The 23,446-nt window shown below is 40.5% G+C and overlaps 1 protein-coding gene across 1 annotated transcript in view; it reads left to right on the top strand.

The window, feature by feature from the left end:
* The first annotated feature begins 287 nt into the window (after window positions 1-287).
* VEGFC (vascular endothelial growth factor C) overlaps window positions 288-23,446 on the top strand; it is a 98,893-nt gene continuing 75,734 nt past the window's right edge. The window contains exon 1 of the mRNA XM_032869845.1: window positions 288-531. Coding sequence (XP_032725736.1) covers window positions 382-531 — 150 coding nt within the window. The 5' untranslated portion in view covers window positions 288-381. The remainder of the gene's footprint in view (window positions 532-23,446) is intronic.

The raw sequence follows: 23,446 nt of genomic DNA, 5'->3' as shown, positions 1-23,446 counted from the left end.
CGGGGGGGTCGGAGGGGCCGAGCAGCGCCAAGGGGGTCGGCTTTGCCCCCCTCGTGCCAGAAAGCGAAAACAGAAAGGCGAACCGAGGAGCCGTCCCCCCTCGCCCTCGCCCTCGCCTCACCTCGCCGGCCCCGAATGCGGGGAGCTCGGACGTCCGGTTTCCTGTGAGGCTTTTACCTGACCCCGCGCCCCTCCCCGGCACTGGCCAGGACCGCGCCGCGCCGCGTGGGGAGCGCCGAGCCGCGGACCGCTGCCGCCGCCTCCGGCCGCCCTCGGGGGTCGCCGGCGGCTCCGCGCAGAGGGAGCGCAGCGTCGCGGGGGCGCCGCGCGCCCACCCCGCCCCCACCGCGGCCCGGCCGCCGCGCTCCCGGTCCTTCCACCATGCACTTGCTGGGCTTCTTCTCTCTGGCGTGTTTCCTGCTCGCCGCTGCGCTGCTCCCGGGTCCGCGCGACGCGCCCGCCGCCGCCGCCGCCGCCTTCGAATCGGGACTCGGCTTCTCCGACGCGGAGCCGGACGCGGACGAGGCCCAGGTAGGTGCGGGGCCGCGCGCGCCGGGGCCGGCCTGGGGGCGAGTGCGGGGGCGCTGCGGTGTTGGGGGTCCCGGGGAGCCGGGCGCCGCGCCGAACGTGGGGTGCTGTTCCACCTTCGGGGCGTTGCATCCAAAGTTAACCGAGCTGCCCGCACGCTTCCTGGGAGAAAAGTTTTCTTCTCCTGGTTTTTTTGCAGTGGAGTTGTTGCTCAGTCGGGAAGCAAAGGAGAAAGCGGCAGCCGCAGAGGCGGCGGGTGTTAGAGATCGCAACCTGCTGGGAGCGGTCCCCGCGGGTGCACCCGGCGGGCTTGAGCCCTCGCGGGGCGCGCGGCTCGGGGGAGCCCGGGTTCGTCCGGTCGGGACGGCTCTTCTCTTCCCCCATCAGATTAGTGGGCGTCCACGCAGCTCCGGGGGCTGGGGCGACCCGTCATCCGAGGTTTGTTCTCCCGGAGCGTTACTCTTACTCGGAGCACTGGGCGTTTTTAGGGAAAGTGTAAAAGGAATGTAGTCACCGGCTCGGGGCTCAAGACGTGAGGAGTTGGGCAAAGCACGATCGCATGCAGATTACAATCGGGCATGACTTTTCGACTTCATAAACTCCGCGTTTCTGAAGTGCGCTAAAGTACTGAAAAGTAAGGTGGATAGTTTTATTAAGTAACAGAGGGTTTAACCCTTTGCCAGAAAATGTTGCCAAGGTACCTTTGAGATATTCTGATTTTCAAACAGGAGTGACTGTATTTGTGCCTGCTTCTGCTCTTCCAAAATGTGTACGTAAAACGTGCAGCTCTGACATAAGGGTGGATAGTGTGCTGAACAGAGTTTGGGAACTCCCGGAGAAGTTTTATATTCCACATACTGTGGGAGCCTCCTTTCAAAGGCGTGCAGAGCCCCTGACTGGGTCCAGAATGCGGTGCTTTATTTCACCCCTTGGCCAGTGGTGTGTGACTGTCAGCTGGGAGGTGACTTGATGAACGTATGTTGAATGTGTAGAAATTGAATTGCCTCCACAGTTATATTTTGAAATAACGTTTTACGATGGAGAAGACTAATTTTAAAAAAAATCATTCTACCTTTAAACTTTAAATTTGGGGGACAAATTATTTTAAAAAAAACAGAATTCGTAATTATATATGGGTCCAGGGAAAGAAAACCTTGGGAGGAAAAAAATGTTAAATTGCAGAACAGAGTGTATGATGTGATTTGTAAAATAATTTTCAACACAAATACTTAATGTTGGTAGAACTATTATCATGAGAATGTCTCCCTGTGTTTAAATGCCACAAAAAAAAATGTAACATTAGACCCACTTACACTTCCTGTAATTTGAATGCCTTGGATTTCGTGGTATCTGTTCACTTTCTGTCTCTGCAAAGTCAAATTATTAAAAATATGACTTAGTAAGGCAACACCCAGAGAGGTGGCTGGTGAAGAGATCAAGTAACCTCTTTGAGATCAGGTTATTACCTGTGGTAACTTACTTGAGTTTGCAGGAGGAAAGTGTGAAGAAGGAAGTAAAATGAGAAGTCTTTCCTGATAAGCCAAAAGCCTGTGTGGGAGTCACTCACTGCTGGGTCAGCCTTGAATGACTGTGCCCATGTGTGCACATGCATGTTTGTTTTGTATGGGTGTGCGTTTGGAGAGGTTAAAGTTATTTTTCATCTTCAAAATCATCTTCTTCGGTGATGTAATCAAATCTTTCTTTGGCTGTAAAAATCTTCACGTGCTTTTATTTGCTTTTCATATTTAGCCATCTTTTATATCCCGTATGGTGAATGCGAGTTGATATTCTGTATGTGACGGGACTCTCTTCCACTTGATGAAACATCACTTTAAGTCTCCGAGTTCTGCAGCCCCTAAGACAGTATATTATTTCTGCACCAAAATGTTCCTCATTGGTCGAGTGGAGGCTTGACGGGGCAAGCGTCATTAATGCCTTTGGTGAAGTTGCTGGCTCCTTGCCATGAGATTCCCAAGAGACATGGTCCAGAGACTCCATGTCTCTCCCTAGTGGCCTAAACAAGTGGCTCATGAGGAGGTAAAGCTGGGAGAGGAACTGATTGTTAACTTCCTGTGCACTACAGAAACCCCACCCCAAGAAGAGATTTCAGAAGGTAAATAAGTGACACTAAATATACAAAATCTTCGATAAATGCAGTTTTGGTAATTGACACTTAGGAAGTATTTTTTTTTTAGGAAGTATTTTTATAGCGTTTAAAAAAAAATACAAAACATCTCACAAACTATAAACCGAGCTTAGCCATCCAGTCTTTCACCACACTGCCCCCGAAAGCCATACAAAAAACGGGAGGTAAAATCGCATACGTGAACAAGCATATACAGACATATATATCATATACATCTAAGCGCATATGAACAAGACTCCCTTGTCCCTTGACTTATATTTATTAGGTTCCTCTTTTCCTGGTTATGTGACTTACTAACAGATCCTAGAATGTTTCCCTGAAGGATCTTAGTACAAGCAAGCCAACATGAGAAAAGTATGGCAGGCAAAGTACTGCCTATTATATAATTAAGATTATATAATTAAAGTATTATGAAATTATAATATATAATTATTATATAATTAAAATTAAGAGGAACTATTTAAAATTATCGTCTAACTCAAAAACCTGCAAGAACCAGCAAGAGCACTAGATTGCTAAATACAATTGCTAGATTTGCCAACATGAGATTGTGTAGCATTCACTCTGATTGGTTGGAGTTGAGGAGTTTTTATTTTAAAAGAAAAAAAGTTGCTTATCATGAAAAAAGAGAGAATTACAAGTAGTATACTTTTATTCCAAAAAGGGGTTAGCAGGGAGTATAAATACCTAGGTCTTCATATATTTTAGAGCAATGAATTCAAGGAGAACATGTCTTATGTTGCACATGCCTGTGTTAAAGATCAAAATCAACAAAAGAAGACTTAAAGGTTTATAATGTCTCAATTAAGGGAATAATCTAAATCAAGTATTATTGAATGAGCAAATATAACTTGTTTTGTTTTACATAAATAACTTTAAATAACCCTACTTTACAATTTAAATGCAAAAAAGATTATTTTAATCTTAACACTAATTGCTTTAATGAGAATAGCTGTTTTAAATTAAAATAGTAAAAGAACATATGGTTTATGGTTACTATCACAAAAAACTTCCTAATAATGGTAACTAGTTTGCAACATGCCAGATTTTCTTTCTCCACTGTTTATAATTCTCCATACTTTTGTTCTTGTTTTATTTGTGTTTACTGTTTCAAATTAATCAGTGACGATGTTTTTCAACAAAACATGTGTGGGTTAACTGTATTAGAATTCCCTAGAGGTCTTTAAATTTTTTCCCCTTACCTGAGACCAACCAAATCTCTAGGTTTGGGCCTTGGAATATACATTTAAACTAACATCCTAAGTCATTCTCAAGCATAATGACAGTTTTAGAATCACTGAACTATGGTATGTAACAATGACTAATTTCATGGATTTTGCCATCTTCATTATGTAACTGTTGAGTTTGCAGGGTAATCTGTTAGTCAGGGGGTATCTTAAAAAGACGTAAGCCATTTTTCCTCTTTTCGAGGAGCATACAGCTCAGATAGAAAAAATAAAGGCTTAAGCACAAAAATACTGTGAGGTATTGAGGGAATAGTCCCAGAGCATCGTCTGTGTCCTGAAGTTTGCACAAGAGAGTCTCCACGTGGCCTAGAGTGCCTTGACAAGAGGCAGAACTTGGGCTGTAACCTGGGTGAGAATTTCTGGCACATGACTAGACTATATCAAGCATGGGGATCCCATTTGGGTCGTGGATGGGGTGAGAAGGTGAGAAGGCAAGGGGTTATAGAGAATAACAGTGAAGAATCTTAACTACGAGTAAGTTTTTAGAAATGGTTGTGGTCGCGTCACGTATGACCCAAGCCACTTGAAGGTGAGTTATGGAGGGTGATTCATGCTCTGAGCACCTGAAAGACACAGGTAATAAGAGAAGTTTTGAAATCATTCTGGGACTGATTAGAAGTCATAAAGACTTGCTGGGGACATGATCTAGTGAAGAAACAACAACAGTATTCTAGAAGGGAAGTGATGTATAGAGCAGAGTTGAGGCAGCAGGAGCAGAAGTCAAAGCTATCACAGAGAAAGAACCCATAGATTTGTGGACTCATTCACAAAGAAGATGAGGGAGTAGAAGAAACGAACCTTGGCATCAATACTTTAATCGTAGGGCAGCGTGGGTCCTCCTTGCAGGTTTAGGGCCCTGCGGAGAAGAGCAGAGACTGGTTTCCAGGGATCCATGATGGATGACGAAGCATGATTCTGTAAATCGCTTAAGATTTTACTAGTCTAAAAACTCTTTGGAGAAGCAAAATAAGCTTTACAAATTAACATCCCATTGGAGGAAAATCATTGCCTAGGATCAAAAGGACTTAAACTGTGGAATATCCTTAAAGTATGTGAGCATTTGACAAGTACTATTACAATCCTGAAAGGAAAATTAACAGTCTGCATATCCTACCGCTCTGCATTGAAAATGGAGAGGTAAATTTTATTCCACTAAATTAGGCTGTAAGCGCAACTATAATATATAGTCATTGACTTGCAGCCTTCTCTGTGCTTCATGTCGCAGGACCCGTGACATTTCTCAGATGTTCTGCAAATGTCCTTACTCTCTGGCAGCAGTCTTTAGAAAGGGGTTCAATAGTAGGGAAATATGAAATGTCTGTGAAAGTGGAGACCTATGAACTTTCTTGTCTTCACCTCACTCCACATCAATTTATGTCGGAGGCCCAGAGTTTCACTCCCTAAGAGCCCCTTTCTGAGGAGGGCAAAGGATTACATAATGGAAGGATTGGGTTTTTGTCCCCTTTTCCCAAGCATCTACACTTTAATGTCACATCTACAGTTTTTATGATTATGAATTGCCTTAGAGTGTACGATTAAGTGTTTTGTCAGCCTCCTCTCTTGGAAAAGATTTCTGACCCAACTCTGAGTGATGCTGGTTTTCTATGGTTTGGGACATAAAAGAGCTCAATTCCTCTTTCGTTTGGGTTTCACTTCTTTGAATTTGTTCTTCTGAATTCAGGACACCTGATGAACAGTCATTTGTTCAAGAATTGATTATCATCAAGATTGCTTTGTAGGAAGCACTTCTTGGTATCAGTTGCACAGCTTTAGGGCTGGTGGGTCTCTTTTCTTGTCTGTCCAAGCTGACCTGAGACGGTGGAGGGTGGTGGACTGGGGAGACTGCTTTCTGCCCTTTCGGTTCAGCGGCTCTTGAGGTGAAGGTCTTGGCCTCCTGACCAACATGGGACCAACCAGGAGTTCTGTCTCACAGCTCTTTCTAGGATGTTTTGGGACTCAGAGGCTGGTGGGAGAGCACAGAAGGTTGCCTGTGCCCCTGGCACTGGTGTTTGGGGCAGCTATCTGGGTATTTACAGGTTTAGATCACTCCCTGGGGACCGTGCAGACATCTGTGTGTTGAGGAGGCATTCACATGATCATTAGGTCTTCTCTGTAACATCCTCAGCATCTCTGTGTGCCCTGCACTGTACCAAGAGCTGTTCAAGTTCAGTTTGTTTTTCATTACGTCTTTCTGAGATGGATGTTATTTTATTTCATTAAAGATAATAAGCCCAAGACTCGAATGACTTAGCCAGGAGCGGGGATAGAGCTTTCTTTCTTTAGTTTCTCTTTTTAAAAAAAAGCTTATGTAGCACTTATTTTAGAAAAGTGTGATCATGGGTTTGGGCCTTCTGGATTTGTGAAAGGCCCATGACAATAGATAGTCTTTTCTTCCTGCAAGTGGTAGCTGTGGGCAAGAAGGCAGAGAGAAGAGGTACTCTGCCTATCCAGTTACATTTATTTAAGTCCCAGTTCCCTTACAATTGGACAACTTTCCTCCAAGCCTTACCATATGGTTTCCCCTCCAATGAAAAGGTGGTCATACATGACCTGAATCCATAGTAGAATGTGTGCGTAACAAGAATTCTAACCAGAATTCCTATCACACAGTTTTTCTAAGTTGCACTAATGCAACTTCAGTGGAAAGGTTATGGTTTTACCTATGCCCAGTGGCCTTTCAGGAATAACTGGATTTGGAAAGAACGAACTGTGGTTTGTAGAAAGATTCAGGTTGTTGGACTTCCAGGCATGCGTTGTTGCATCTTGTACCAGTTACATTATTTCTGGTCGGTGTTCATTCTATAAATACTACCGAGTCCTACAGTTGTTGCAGAAAGCACATTTGTGAGTTCAGATCTGTATAAATTGTGAATTAAGGTATCATTGAGTTTTCATGTTAGGAAAAGACATGATAGTTCATTGAATGATGATAGTTCATTGAACTTACGTCATTCAAAAATTTACAGTAAATATTATAAATTTGTCCGTATAATTGTTTCTTCTGAAATTCCCTCATGTAAATTATTCAGCTGCTTCCTATCATTAGTAGACTCACTCTTTTTCAGAGTTTGTAGTTTAACTGTAAGAGAAAGAAGACATTGTCTTTATTACTGGGCATCCATCATAAAGTCAATCAAACGGATGCCTTGAGATGCCTATCACTGGTACATTCTTGCTGTGTCCTGGTACTGATCGTGCACCAGTGGCTTTCAGATGTGAGGGGGCATTGGTGCAGTTCTGAAATCCAAAAGCTCATTTTCATAAATTACTTGGTCCTGTAACCCTGATCTGATCTAACAAGAGGTTCTTTATAGTATTTATCATCTAAATTTGCATATTTCTAATTTCATTAAAGACATAGTAATGTATTTACTGATGAGATCAGCCTTGCCGGGAGTTGGTTGTATGTTGGTTACGTATAAAATGTATATGCAGGCACTGGGTTTCCTGAAGGATTCTGTGATCTGAAGTTAGCGCGGCCCCCAGGGCAGGAGTACGGGATTGGATAGGAGAGCAGTTCTTTCCCAGAGGCTTCCCCCAGTCCCCTGATCACCTCAGTGACCACCCGGAGGGGAAACTGAGGGACTCAGGAAGGAGGCCACGGTGATGTGCTAACTCCACTTCCCTGTTAGGATGAGATTTATGGATTTCTGACTCCACTTTCTCCTACTCAAATCTACTTCACTTCAGGAGCATTTTAATGAATTCTCACCCACGGCAGCTTTGACCCTAAGCAGGAAATGACAATGCGGTGAGTGAGGCATAGAGTGCGGGGTGATTCCTGTCTGTAACAAGCATGTGATCCTTCGTGAGGAATGAGCTTACTCACTTAAAATACCAAAAATGGGCTACACCGTAAATGCAGATAGTGTCAGAGCTGTTATAAGCAAGTCTCCTGATTTACCAGAAATTGTTGGGGAAGCCCCTGGCGGCTGCATGGACAAGCATGGAAAGGCTGGACTGGCGTTCGGTCAGCGGCAGAAAACAAGTGGATGCTGGTTACAGAAACAAAGGAGGGGGGGCATCTGGGATATTGAGAGCAAAGCACAGAGGCAGGAAGGCCAGTGCAGTCAAGAGGGGCTTGGGGAGGTGAGCAGGGAGTGGACTGCTTTGGCTGAGGTGTCCAGAGCTGTAAGGGAAACCGAGGGGAATCTTGTAGAAGATGTAAGAAACCAAGGAGCAGGACCTAACTTCGGAACTTGGCTGAAAGCAATAGGACCACGGCAGATACTTGAGTGATAGGCTGAAATGGGTGTCTTAAGGAGCTTAATTGGGTATCATTGTACAGAAGTGTCTAAAAAAGAGAAGTAGAAGCTGGCCACAAGCTTCCCCGGAGCCATTTTCAACTGCAGCCTTCCTTGAAGTGTCTGTCACTGCCTAGCTCTTCTCATTCCATGGGCCACCCATATATGGTATCTGAGCTCCACTATATGCTCCTGATTATTTCTGATGGATAGTGAAGACCACTGCGGACTTATGTAAGCACCCATCACTGCACTATCTGGAAACATTTATAAAATATATTAATAACAGACATTTTTTCTATTATGGCTCACATTCCAAACAGAACAAGCAGTGTAAACAGTGGTCATGATTAGTTACACACACACACACACATTCTGCCCCCCTTTCTCCGCTCCCCGCCCAAACTTAGTCACTCTTCAGACTGCCAGCCGTGGCTTATGTATTCTTTCTCACCTAGCTAATTATTTTTGGACATCCACTGAAAGAGAATTAAAAAAAAAATCAGAGTATATGATATTATATTCCCTATAGCCTATACACTGATTTGTAGTTCAGCTAGCAATTAAGGAGCTAGAAAGTGAGGTGAGAGAGAGATTGATAACCTTGAAATGTCCTAGCAGTCTAGCAGTTCCTCTTTTTTTTTTTTTTTTTTTTTAAAGAGGTCTCTATCCCCAGTGTGGGGCTTGAACTCAGGACCCTGAGATCAAGAATCACATGCTTCACCAACTGAGCCAGCCAGGCACCCCAGCAATTCTTTTTAAAATCTGCTTGCAAATATTCCTACCAACAGTAAGACTAGGCAGGGGAGAAGCAGAAATGAGGTATCAAATTCTGTAAATTTTTGTTAAATAGATAGGTTTCATCATCAAAAACACATCACAGACCTAACTACTGTGGTCCTAGACATTTGAAGTAACTGTGATAGTCTTCAGAGTGATTCTCCAGCACCTTCCACCTAATTTATTATATTTGTACTATAAGCTTACTGACAATTTTCCTGACTTCTTAAATATGGAAAGGGGAGGTAATATTGATATTCGATTTTGAAAAAGTTGGGGAAAATCTACGGTGTTAAATCCCTCAGTGTACAGAGGCTACGTGTTATAGATTGGCTTAGAATGTGTTTCCACATCTCCCGTGTGCTCCGTGGGTTTGTGTCTTTCCTTGAGTGTGATAGCTCTGGCAGGTGGTGATGGTCATCCCCTGAAGTGCCCTGCACTTAAGTCATAGCTGAAAAGGATTCTGGTCCACACAGGAGTGTTATAATGCCATATAATTTCATATGACCTCATCCTGAATACTTCAAAGCTTTAATGCTTTATGTTTTTTAAGATTTTCTTTATGTACTTAAGAGAGAAAGATGAGAGAGAGAGCACGAGCGAGCATGAGCCTGGGGAGAGGGAGAGGGAGACGCCCCGCCGAGCAGGGGACCCAGTGTCCCTGATGCAGGGCTCCATCCCAGGACCATAGGATCATGAGCTGAGCTGAAGGCAGACGCTTGACAGACTGAGCCACCCAGGCGCCCCAGAGCTTAAATACTCTAAAATTTAAATCTCTATTAAAGAAACAGACTGATGTTGCTACTTCAGTGTGTAAACCTCTCAAGTCTGTATATTATTAATTGGCATTAAGAGAAATAAAAATATACATTCTAAATTTACAGGGAAACCATTCCAGAAGATCTAAAATATTAAAAATACCATTCCAACAAAGAAAATATAAAGAAAATATAATGGTAGAATGTTAAACACGAGAGGTAGACTTGTGTAAATTTGTTTAGAAAAACGTAATTGCCCTGCTTCTTTGGGGCATTCTTCCAGAATGGGAACCAGCAAAGTCTGTGCCGTCATTGAGATGAATCATGGAGTAGATACTTTACTTCTAGAGCATGTCTGATTTACTTGAGTGCCCTCGTTTGTCATAGGAGTTGATTTTGTTTGACGGTTCTGTTTACTGGTTCGCCAGACGGTCAGTAAACACTGTGACTTTCTTGGTGCAGAAACTTGATGGTGATGGGGGTGAGCAGTGTAGGAGGTGGCAAGCAGACAAGGAAGAGGAAATTCAAAATGAGTGGTGTAGACAGATTCTGGCTCTTCAAGAGCTAACAATATGTTATTTCTTCAATAACATCTTGAAAGTTTACTTCCTTAGGTTCAAATACAGATGTTAGTTGAAGTATTTTAGGAACTTTTGATCAGAAACCGTATTCCTAAACTGAAAATGTATTTCTGACCCAATCTAAACCAAAAGATAAGGCAGACGCTACATTTTCAGCCTATTTGTAAATGAATATAGAATTAGATAATACATCATCTATTCAAATCCATACATATCCATGTGGATTATCTATACAAATCTATCTGCAGATACTGCTGTCATCTTGTTTTAAACTGATTTTCCATATCTTTATTTCAGGACTGGAATTGTATGCCGTGATGTAAAATGCACTTTATATTTTAAGTTCCATTCCATTTTCAAATTTAAAGTATAATGTAATTTTCTTCACAGTCATTTTTATTCTCATGCTGTTTTTTTTTTTTCTGTTAAAAGTACCATTCTTATGTTTTTTGGTCAGAAACAAGATTAAAATAACATCACATATTTAATATTCCTTTCTATGTGGAGGAAACATTCGTGAAATTACTAAGACTTCCAATGTGAAGGACTTGAAATAGATGAAAAGTTTCTAAAAGGAAAGAGCACATTTGACATTGTGGTTGTTCTGGAAGCTTCTCACATATATGAATGGGTGCCCCTGGGAGAAGGGCCACACTCCTGGGAACTGGCCTGGAGCGGGGAGGCTGACTGCTTATCCCTTTCTCAGCCAACTAGTGTTCAAAGGTTTAATGCCTTTTTTTTCTGACAGCGCAAATAATTATCTTACTAAGAGATGTGTTGGTAAGAGCCCTATAAGCTTTCCTCTAGATAATAGTGCATTTTCTTCTCTTTACATTGTTGCACGGTGTCTTTTCTTCTAATGTCCCCTTCCCTCCCCTCAAAACCAATTGGGGATAAACTTGACAAACAGGAAAATGGCCCCGATTCTCTTTAACCCAAGTGACCACACAGCTGCCATGAATCTTTGGGTGGAATTCCTATAATCTGGAAAGGGGGACTGTTACTTCCTCTCATTTAGATTCCTTAGAAGTAGCCGGTTAATCTTCAATACCAGACGTGAGGCCATCCCAGACCACCGTGGTTTACTTTATTACAGTATCCTTGCCTGCGTGGAATATTTTTAATTCTTTCTTTTTGTTTGCATCTGTTGTGTGTATTTAGTTATTTTGCCCATCTTAATGCCCTCTTCTGAGTCTATGTTTTGAAAAATGGAATACTTATTTAGATCCATGTTTGCTTATGGGTCATGACACTTACGACTTCCCTAAAAAACAAACTAATCCTTTTGTCTCAGAGCCAAATTTAAATTTGGGGACGATCGTGAATCATTGTTTGTTCTCTTTGAATCCTAGGGCTTAAAAAAAAAATTGGTGGCCATCCATGCTGAATTAGAATTTTACTAAGGCCAGAATTACTCATGAGTCATGACCATCACACTTAAAATTGGGTAATTTGAAGCTGCTTTAGATACACAGATTAAGCAAATAATGATGTTATACAGTTTTGTGCAAATTATTTTTTCCTCCTAGACATTCATAGCAGCAGAGCGTGCTCTTTTGGAGACCCATTCTCTTTTACTTTAGAAAAACGCACCCTTGTGTCATGGCCCCAGGAGCACAACATAATTATATTACCGTAATGTAGCATATGGAGACACTTACCCTAGTAAAGGAGAGATGAAAATACTTAAAATCAGTGTTAACTTTCTCTGCCATGCTTATTTGACCATGCAAGCCCTTCTGCATTCTTAAACTGGGGGTGATGTTAGTGTGACTGCCTCAAGCTTCCTCTACCAGAAAATATCTAAACTTTTGCCTTCATATGCCAAGTTTTTGGTTTTTTTTTTAAACTTGATTTTAACTTTATTACACCTCTGTAAAGTGTCTGCAGTATGGCAGGAAGGAGAACAAACATGCCTGATTTACCTTCACTAATAGTTCTGCCCCTCTCAGGGCTGATGGTGGGTTTTCTCCCCCCAGGATTGTTGCAGATCAATATAAATTTGACTTTCTGCCCCAAAATTAAAATGGTTAACTTAAACTCTAAGATATTTATGTATGAGATTAAATCTGTGATACTCAGACGAACTGTAGGCTATGCCATATGCACTGTGTGTGGCACGTTAAGTATTAAATGCTTGCTTTGGGGGCCTGGGTGGCTCAGTGGGTTAAGCCTCTGCCTTCAACTCAGGTCATGGTCCTGGAGTCCTGGGATCAAGTCCAGCATCAGGCTCCCTGTTCAGCAGGGAGTCCACTTCTCCCTCTGACCCTCCCCACCTTGTGCACCCGTGCTCTCTCTCTCAAATAAATAAATAAAATATTAAAAAAAGAAAATAAATGCTTGAATAGCAGATGGGTTATAAATAAGTTTTAACAGATGAGTCTGTGAAGTGCCAAACAGTTGCTATTCATCTGAACTTTAAGAGTTCCAGTTAAATATTTATGTTTAAAACCTTTCAATTTTTCACAAAATGTCACGACCTATCATAAACATGGATTTCAATACCTGTTACTGTGGTTGTCATTTAGACTGACGGGTACTTGACTCTCTTTATGTTGCATGATTTCAGGAGCAGTACACTGAATGTTGTTTTCCATACTTATGTGTAGTCTTTTCCAGAATAGTTTCTAGTTTTCTAAGTCTAAGCATAAACTCTTACCATTTTAGTTAATTAAATGCATTTTTTTTTTTTCCTGTCTGGGTGCTTTGCTTTCCCCCTGACATAAGTAGGTCTGTCCTACGTGCAGTAATTCCAGGATCATAGTCTCCTTTGAAAGTTACCGAAACTCCCGATTAAGGATTAATATTTCAGTCCAGTGCAAATTACCGCACTTGATAATGTGCTCTTGGGTGCCGATAGATACGGTAACATTCTTTTATGAACCAAATTTCAGACACGTGACACATACTCTTTCTGATGAATTATGCAATCTTTTCCTTTAGTCCATCTTTCTACTCTAGTGTAATATTTTGCAGTTAAATATTTTTAAACACTTTAGACGACTTTTGCTCATTACAAAATAACTACATCTGCCACTTGCCAAGAGTTTTTCATTGTTTACATCACCTCGTACTACAGTATATAAATGGCATATAAATGGCGTCCTGTGAAGATTGTTAACATTTTTAGTGAGGGTAGATTTTCTTGGAGTAAATTTAAATGTGTACTTCAGTGTTTTGGAAGACCAGGTTCCAGGTTCTGCAGTCTTTGCCCCTCAGTACATCTTCCCACTATTCTGATGCAGAAATGATGCTGTTACATTGCAGTGGCTTCAATTTTCATGTACCATTAGCTGGTCTGTGGCTTGGGAAACTTAGTACCTATACTGCATCCATAAATACACATGTATAAACAGCATGTCGGCGGTATGTGCATTTAGAGTAAGAACCAGAGTTTTTTCCAGACTTTTGGTGGTTTGTTTTTTTTTTTTTGGTGGCAACATGTATAAATTTATCATAGTTTTGTTAAGCCGATTTATGCTCTTGCTGCAATTTGAAATCAGAAAGTTTTCGAGGATGTATCTAGGATTTATGACGACAACAAGAATATTTGAAAATGAGACACTTGGGAAATTGAGAAGGTAAGTTCCTACACATGTGGAACAAGGGTGTTTTGGATCAGACCAGATGTTTTGCAGCAGGAGTTGGAGCTGAAATATAACTGGGTCATGTTTAGTTATCAAAAGTTGACTTAAATGAGACTGGTAATTAAAGAGGAGTGTAGTTTACATTAGCCTTTGTAATGTTTTAGTTGTCAGCAAAATAACTTGCTCTTAGGGCCAGGTGCTTTAGTCAAAATTATTTAATTGGATAGTTCTTACTTGAACCAACATCTGATTATAATAGATGTCATAGCACTAAATACTGGCTTAATGATGGTTGGAGGAAAAAATACTTGTTTCCTTTGATTTAGGTCATCTTAAGGAATAGTTTTCCCTCTGGTAGCATTCCTTTCTAGAAGAAGTTCCTGTTCACTTGCTCTCTTCGTGTCTGTCTGTGTGTGTGTGTAGGTATGTGGCATTTTCTTTGTCACTTCCAATTATAATTGTAAACAAATATCAATAGAAATTCTTTGTAACCCAGCATGGTTTAGTCATCAGACTCACCAGCAAATATGTCTACTGTGAGAAAACAGCGTCGGCCACCGCTAAATCACCAGCATGTAAAGTCATACTGTCTGTCCTCTGCTCCCTACTCTTTTTTTTTTCCTTATGTATGTACTATTCTGGTTAAATTTCAATATTTTGGTGATTATAATTGTGGGCAGAATAAAAATGTATGTCATTTTGAATTGCACACAGAAAAGACATCAAGTTCTTAGATTTGAAGAATTATTTAGAATTACAGCTTCAAGCAGAGTTAACTCAAAGAACTAGATGTCTAGGCACATTCTGCCTATAAATGGATACCTTACATATACTGAGAGTAACTGTTAGATCTGTATCTGTCTCTTTATAAAATTGATTAATTGGTTCACCAAGTAGTTATCACCTTCCATGCATCAGTATTTAAGATATTAAGTAATATCTGAGGGAAACAATGCTAAAAAATTCTAAGATGTAAGCTTTTATATGCTCAAAGGTGTTGTATATAATAGTGACTCATTATTTTAATGGGACAGTTTTCTTGTACTCAGTTAAGATTTATAAACTTACTTCGTAGCTTTCTTTGGAGATAGCATTGCCATAGGATAGTTCTGGCTAATGAAATATAAGACAGACTCTAGTAAAGATTTATGGAGAAACTTTTAGGGTAAGTTTTCTGATAAGACACTTTTCTGATAAGACGCTGCTTTTCTTCCTGTTTTGCTTTCTTCCCTGGGAATATGAAAATATTGCTTATAATAAAAAATACTTTATGCTTATCAAAAGAACACTTTAAGACTTCTGTGGACTAAAATTTTTATAATTATTAATGTAAGCATGTGGCCACGGAGTGACTCTAAATTTGCACAATGTCTTCCATCTGTTGCACCTAGAGTTAAAATAATTTGTATCTTTATTTCCAACATTTTTTGCATGGCTGATGGATTCTCTTAAAATGTTATTTATGTTCATACTACTTTAAGAAACCACATTGAAAATAAATAAAAATTTTGTCTATGGAGAAAGTCTGTATGTCTTGTCCCTTCTCACCGTTAGAAGTATTACTAGCTTGGGAGTGACTCCTAACCAACTCTAAGTGTTTGGAAGGTGGTAGCTAGGGAGAAGAGAGAGAGAAAATTCTCCTGGGATTTAGAGAGAGAGAGAGAGAGAGAGAGAGAGAGTTAGTTTTGGATGAGAAGTCTCAGAAGTGACAGGGAAAAAATGTGCAAACAAGAAAATATTTTCATATCTTCATTCAGATTAATGAATAATTAAATACCTGGACTGTGCAAAAATTGTGTTTGATTCCAGGCCTTTACAAGCCTGAATATTTCATCATTGCATCAAGATGGGAAATTAGGAAAGCATGCTAATTTAAATTTAAAGCAGCTGGAAATATAATACATGGCATTGAGGCCCATCTTCTCATCTGTCAACAAGTGCTTACAGATGCCACATGGACGGTTTTAACCGTAATTATAAAACTCAGTGGAATGTTTAGAGGTGATTCCAAGAATGTGATTGGTCAGCGCACAGGGCACTCATTCTTAAGGAAAGCTCTGTCCAACACAAATTTTAAATGTGTACAGTCCCTTCTAGATGGATGAAGAGTTTCAGCTTAACATTTGGGAGGGAGAATACCATCAAATAATATGAGTTGTAGAACCTCAGTTTACTTTTTCTAATAATGGTTTATTTATAAACACCATATATGTCTCTTTCAGTTAGAGTTGTGGGGTTTTTTTTGTTTTTTTTTGTTGTTTTGTTTTGTTTTGTTTTTTCCCTTAGCTGTAAAAGTATGGAGCTGGAGCCCCCAGGCCAAACTGTAGTAATCTGAAATGATTAAAGATTTTGTACTGGACAGGCCTTCTCCCTGAAGCTTACTTGCTTCCCCTTGAAGCTGTGGATTTATTATCCTCCACGCCAGGGTGGGTAAATGTCTTAAATTCACTCTGCCACGTTATGTGCCATCTGGGGGCTTGCTGGGCATTGAGTTAGCCGCATTTATACAGTGGACTGCCTATCTGTGCTCAAGCACTCTGACCATATCTGGTCATTAAGTTGTGGTTCTACTCTGAGGCTGAACCAACTGATATCTAAGATATTCTTACCTGACAGTCTAGAGGCTACGAATCAAGACCTGTCGTTTGCAGGAAGCAACATTAAATAAAGTATGTGTTCTAATGTATTCCTTCAAGACTTCGTCCGGACCATGAAGTGTATTTTTACTTACCAAGCTTCTATTGGGATATTATTTTAATTTCTAGAACTGGTCATATTTTCCCATTTCTTGCTTCTTTGATATTTAAATTTTCAGTTTCATATTCTTTCATTTTACATGGTGTAGCCATTTTATATCAGGATAATTGTTTGCCAGAAGAATAGTTTGACATGCCTCAAATATGTAGACTACTGGCATAACTAGATGTAGTTACTGAGTCTCAAACAAAAGTGATTCTTCAATTTTAGTTTCTGAAGTTATTAACTACATATTACCTGCTGGCATATTTAAAACCTAACACTTACCAAAATTAATTTTCACAATTATTAGTGAATTCAAATAATTCACAATATCAACCAAAATTCACATATAACATTCAACTTCCTCCTATTAAACATCATTTGATTATATATTAAGTAGTCCTATGCCATAAATTATTCAAGAATTACAACTATTTGCATGTCATAAATCAACTGTATATTTTGCAGTACTGGTTTTATTTTTCTTTTCTTTTTTCCTAGCAATGTGCTGGGAGCAAGTACATTCCACAAGCAGAGTATACATACTTATCAGTTATCCAATATTGTAAAGAAATGAGGTTGTCTTTGTTTTAAGTGAATTTTCTGCACTCCTGCAAATAGTCCTTTTGAGTATAATACCTCATATTTTTATGGTGCTGAGTAAAGCAGGTTAAACATAACCTCATTTTAATAATTTGGCTACAAAATAAGAATTAAGGCTACTTCCCATTCGTCCATTACTTACCACTTCTATTTGCAGTGGCCTTTGCACTTTTTAAAAAATTTGCTTTTATACTTGTCTTTTGTTTCCTTCTCCTAATGCTTCTGTACTTTTGTTCTTTGATGCTAAGAAGGTATTTTTTGTTTTTCAGTTTCTATATTTTTTTTATTGCTATGGCCACACCATAAAAGAATTTTATTTTGGCCTCTGGTGATCTCAGCAGCTACTTTAAGAGTATCTGTTAAAGTAGGATTTGGCTGTATGTAACAAAAATCTAGCTGCAGTGGCTTAAGCAAACTAGAGTTTATTTTTCTCCCCAATGGGCTGTTAAGGACCTATGCAGCGTGGAGCTCCATTATGCTGTCAAAGTGACCAACTCCTCTATTTTTCTCCACTCATAGATGCAACCGAGCTGCTTCCTCTCCAGCACCCTGTCTGATGTCCAGGAAGGAAGAATAAGGAGACAGGAAGTGGGTGCCTTAACAGAAAAGCAGTAGCTTTCTCAGAAATCCCTAGTACATTTGCACTTACACTTACTAGAACTCCTTTGGCCATGTCCAGCTGCAGGAGAGGCTGAGAAATAAGGCACATGCGACTTCAAACAACAGTAGAACTCTTGAAGGAAGAAAAGTATGGATTTTGAGTAGCGGTGTTTGTGACACCGTGTCAATATGATTTTTAGATCCCCCCTGCAAATTTCTCACTTTTCCCCTCATGCCCTCAGTGTTGCTGTGTCCTTTACATACTTATCCGGAAGGTTAAAGTTATTTGAAGTACTGATTTTTAAGTAATATGAATGTATCACGTACGAACTTTGACTCTTCAAAAGGTTTAAAAATCTGGTTTGGAGAGATGGTGCTTATAGGAAACATTTATAGAACATGAGTACTTAAACTTGCTAATTGTATTTGGTCAAATTAAGTGCAGTAGCAGAGAAGGGAAAAACTTGGAGAAGCTAATGTTCTTGAAAGATACCCAAGTAAGGTCGATTTCAGCTTAAGACAATAAGGATTCATCTCCACTGCTTGATGCATAGACTTACTGTGCTCTTGTTTCCTCTCCATGCAGCTGTATTTGTGAGGCAGTTTGGTATTGATGGAGATTTCCAGTCTTCCTTTCCCTCACAGAGATCTGTCTGAAGAGTGGAGAACAGCTGTTGCCAGATGACAGGCCGCTCTGATAAGAGAGAATACCATAATCCCGATTGGACTGTGTTGATTTGCAGATAGCACACCACGAGATAAGGATAAAAAACTAACCCTAGGATGGAGATGGGTGATTCAGATGGCTTCCCGCCACTGGTAAAGCAAGTGGTACAGACCCAGCTGCATGGTCCTCACAGAGGAAGAACAGATGGAGGGGGCAGAGCCTCGCTACCAGATACGAGCATCTTCTCGTATGTTCTACAGTGCTGCTCTGTGGATGGCAGAGGAGCAGTGGGAAGGTGCTCATCATATGGAAAAAAAAAAAAAAAAAAACCACCCAAGATTATATAACAGGCCTTCATGTGCACCACCTTCAGTGGAATTCCCACAGCTTTTAGTTGAACTCTGTATCCTACTCAACGAACTCAAGAATGTTGCTAAAGTAGGAGCCCAGTGATTTTTCAGGGGCAGTGGTCCAGGGGACACTACGTGAGGATTAGATCATTTCAAAGCTGACAACATATTAGATGCATTCTTATTCTCTGTTTGGAAAGTCTGCACTGACACTTGATGCCATTCTGCTTTCTCAGGGAAATACCCTATTCAGGTCAGTGGAAATAACAAGTCAGATTTGAAAAGAGACGTCATATGTAGGCAAACAAACCTGCTAAATATATTTAGAAAATCATCCTAGTGACTAATATATTAAACTTTTCCACAGTAATAATGTTGGTAATATTAGGATTTACCCTTTTTCATTGGAAATAACTTGTCATGTTTGGAAAGAGGCTTTATGAGTAGCTGAATATACTCGCTAAATGTGTTTAGAAAAGATTTTTACTAACAAAGTTTAACAAAAACAGCCTATTGATTTTAAGCAATAATACTCATTGAAATCTTTAGGTAGCTGGTTTTTTGTTAGTTTAACTTCTCTAAATATTTTCAATGTAACAGGAAAAAGAGGAATAAAATCAGTTGTAATTGGAATTTTGCATGTTAAAGGTAGTCGAATTTTGTACTTCAGAATTACTTTTCAAGATCATGTATAATTATCAGATTTTTTAAAGTTGCCTGAAAACTTCTAATTAGGTAGATTTTCTTCCCAAGCCTTGTAGGAATATGTTTTATGGAATTTTTTTTTTTTTAAGCATAGGTTGCCAGGAAATAGTATTTTGGGGAAGTACAGGGACCCAGATTTGATTCTCAGATAATTTAAGTGTGCTTTCTGTAATCATTTTATTTTGTTTTCTTGTTGGAGGGCATAGGGTAGTATAACAGTTTGGACTCGGGGATCAGAATTGAATTTGAATTTAGCACTGCCCTAATAGCTGTAGGTTCTTAACATGTCTGGGTCAGGTTCTCCGCTAAAAATTGGGGGAAATGGTGTGCACCTTACTCATTGGAGGGGAGCTCATTTAAAGCACTGTGCCGTGTTAACTACAAACACTGGTTCCCTCTCCACGGCCTGTGAAAGTCTTTACCTGCAACACTGTAATTCACACTCTTGCCTTCAGGGTCCTTAACTAAGGTTTTGTCACTGAAGGCCCACAAATAGAATAAAGTTCATCTAAATATCTGTTTATTGGGCCGCCTGGGTGGCTCATTGGGTTAAAGACTCTGCCTTTGGCTCAGGTCATGATCCCAGGGTCCTGGGATCGAGCCCCGCATCATGCTCTCTGCTCAGCAGGGAGCCTGCTTCCTCCTCTTTCTCTGTCTGCCTCTCTGCCTACTTGTGATCTCTGTCTGTCAAATAAATAAATAAAATCTTTTTAAAAAGTCTGTTTATTGATATAGTATCTACTGGCTAAATACATACTAATTAAATATAAATAATTCATTGCTATTTTAAAGGTAGCAGTGACCTCCATGTTCCTAAAGCCAATGCACAATTATTAGAACTTTTTGTTCTGTGTGCCTTTCTGTGGTAGTCAGTCAGATACGGCAACAAGAGGAGTCATAAGGGAAACACAAACAAACAAAGTCTGTTACTCTCACAGGAAGAGGTCATGGAATGCCATGCTTGGCCATACGGGAAGATCCTGGTGAGGAGGCGGGAAGCAGGAGTGAGGGGAAAGCAGAGACTAAGACCCTTTATTGGAATTTCCAAAGGAAAGCCATGGCAGGGCAGGGGAGACAGGATGGGTTTGGCTGCTCTTAAAAATATCAGGGGGTCTAAACTGGAAGGCTGGTGCCTGGTAACTGGCCTTGGGATGTTAAGACAAAGGAGCAGTGCTTCAAGGAGTGAAAGGGCCAGATAGAGGAGGTTTGGGTCTGGACTTGTTAGTTTGCATATCAAAATGTGCTCCTCACTGTGCTCTTTGAAGCTCTAAGAAATGGCCAGTGGGGAGGGACACTCCCTTCCCACCAGCCTGTGAGCAAGTGCAGAGCAGAGAACCTTAACTTCTAGCCATTCTTCTTCCTGCATTTTTTTTTCATCTTCTTCCAGAATTTTTTATATTGAAGTGCCCAAGGCGCCACCTCATGCCCCATGTTCTGCTCTCTGCTCACTCTCTTGGTGATGCAGTCCAGTCCCATGGTCCCAGATACCCCCAGTTTGTGTCTTTTGTCCAGTTCCCTCTTTTGAACTTCAGAACATAACTCACTCTCTTTTCAACTCCCTCTCTGACATTTCCATTCAGATGGGTGAGAGACATTCCACATTTCACATATTCCAAGACTGAACTTCTGCTCTCCCTCACCTCCCATCCCAGTGCTCTATCGGCAGCTTTCCCAGACTCAGTCAATGGCAACAAAGTGCTTTAAGTGGGACAAGTCAAAATCCAGTGGGTCCGCCCTGACTGACTTCTTTCCCAAATATATTTGGGAATGGCATCTGCCATTCCATATAGTTGACATGGTTGACGCCATCGCAAAGGATAAAAAGACGAAGCATTTCATCATCTTTTTTCTGGGAATAGTACTCTAGTCAGGCATTTATTTTCTTTCCATATTTTATTTTATTTTATTTTATTTTATTTTTTAAAGATTTTATTTATTTATTTGACAGACAAGAGATCACAAGTAGGCAGAGAAACAAGCAGAGAGAGGAGGAAGCAGGCTCCCTGCCAAGCAGAGAGCCTGATACGGGGCTCGATCCCAGGACCCTGAAATCATGACCTGAGCCTAAGGCATTGCCTTAACCCACTGAGCCACACAGGTGCCCCTTGTTTTCATATTTTAAAGATTTTTTTTTTCCCCATCTTGTCCTGATTTTCATTGTTTCCAATGGCAATCTTATTCCTTCGAATAAGAAGAATAAGAAATAATTTTCCTTGTTGGCTTTTCAGGTTTTCTGTCTTTGGATTTCAGTAGTCCTATTGTGCTCTTAGGGTAGCTTCCTTTGGGTTTAATATGCTTGAAGTTCATGGCAGTTCTTCAATCTATAGCTTGATTTTTTTTTTAATTATTTCAGAAAATTCTAGATTCTCCCTTCAGATACTCCTTCTGCCCTGTAGTCTCCCTTCTCCAGTTGAATGTATGTTAGACCCCCTCACTGTCTCCTCTATTTCCAAATCACATCTCTGTATTGTCTGTGTCTATTACGCTTTTCTTCTTGTTTCCTTTGGATGGATGTTGTCTACTGATCTGTTTTCCAGTGTACCAGTCCTCGCTTTGTCCTAATACCATTAATCCAATCTACTGAGATCTCTATTTTCAGTTACTATGTTTTGCAGTTCTCCAATTTCTGAGTGGTTTTCTTTTAATAAATTCCATTTCCCTGATAACATTCTTCACCTTGTCTTCTGTTTTCTTAAACATACTAGTTGCAGCACATTACAATACCCATTTCAATATCTAGCTTATCTGTGGTTTTTCTCTGTTGTCTACTTTGTCTGTGTTTTTGTTTCATTAGTTTCATTTGTAAGTGTGGTTGAAGATTGTTGATGAAGTGCTTGACATGATATATGAGGAATTATAACTGTATCAGGCTCTTTCTTTCAGAGAGGGTTTACTTTGTCCTCTGGTAGTCCGCTAAAATGGGGACAGGTCACTGCCGTGCAGGGACAGTGTGGCATGGCAGGTGGCTTGTCTGCAGTCTGGGTGTGACCCAGGCTGCTCTGGTTCACCCGTGTTCCAGTGGAGTTGATTCAGGAGAGTCATTGGAGCGCGATCCTACCTCCTTGGTAGATCCTGACCTCCAACTGAGGTTTCCTCAGTGCTGTGCTATTGCTGAAAACATCCTGTTCTTTTCATATTTTTCGTTTGGTTGCTTTGCTTCTTGCCCTGGACCAGTTTGAAAATTTAGCAAGTACAAGAGGAAAGCTGTAAATGTCAGACCACTTCTCTTATCTTACCTTCTCTCAGGATCTGGGTCCCTCAAACCCTGACTTCCCGTGCAATGCCAAACCTCAGTGTTTCATCTTTCCAACCCAACAGAACAGGTCGGAAAGACCCAGAACTCTCCGCTTTTAATCTCTTTTTGGCCTGGACACCAGTCAAGGACTGGTATATACGTCCAAGAGTAGCATCAGCCCACCTCTCAGAGTTTTTTCTATCCAAGATCTTGGCACCCAAAGCCTTGGCTGCCTCTACAGTTAGATATTCAAATAGGTGTTTGCTGTTTTAAGTTTTATCTCATGTGTTTTAGTCTGGGCAGAAGCACTCTTTTGTCACAGTTGCTCCAACATGGTTGGAAGTGCCATTCACTAAATAAACCATCTTAATAATTATCTGGTTAGGATGGCTTAGGGACTAAGGGAACAAAGTTTTGGATAGGCTTGTGATTTGAATTCCACTTACTCTGTTTGAAACACTTCTCTGTTGAAAGCTCAGTTTTATCATCTGTAATTAGAAAATCAGACCTTTTTCTTAAGATTTTTATTCCCTTTCTGTCAAGTCTCTGTAGTTCATGTTAATATTTTGTACCTGTGTACCTGTAGTTCCTTGATCCCCCCTCATTTTTCAGTGTAGTGAGATTGTATTATAAAAATATGCCCCAAATATGTATTTCCCCATGAATGGAAATATGT

The sequence above is a fragment of the Lontra canadensis genome, unplaced genomic scaffold, assembly GCF_010015895.1.
Source record: "Lontra canadensis isolate GAN:19392208 unplaced genomic scaffold, GSC_riverotter_1.0 scaffold39, whole genome shotgun sequence".
NCBI classification, from domain to species: Eukaryota; Metazoa; Chordata; class Mammalia; order Carnivora; family Mustelidae; genus Lontra; species Lontra canadensis.
This window is presented reverse-complemented; position numbering and strand designations above follow the sequence as displayed.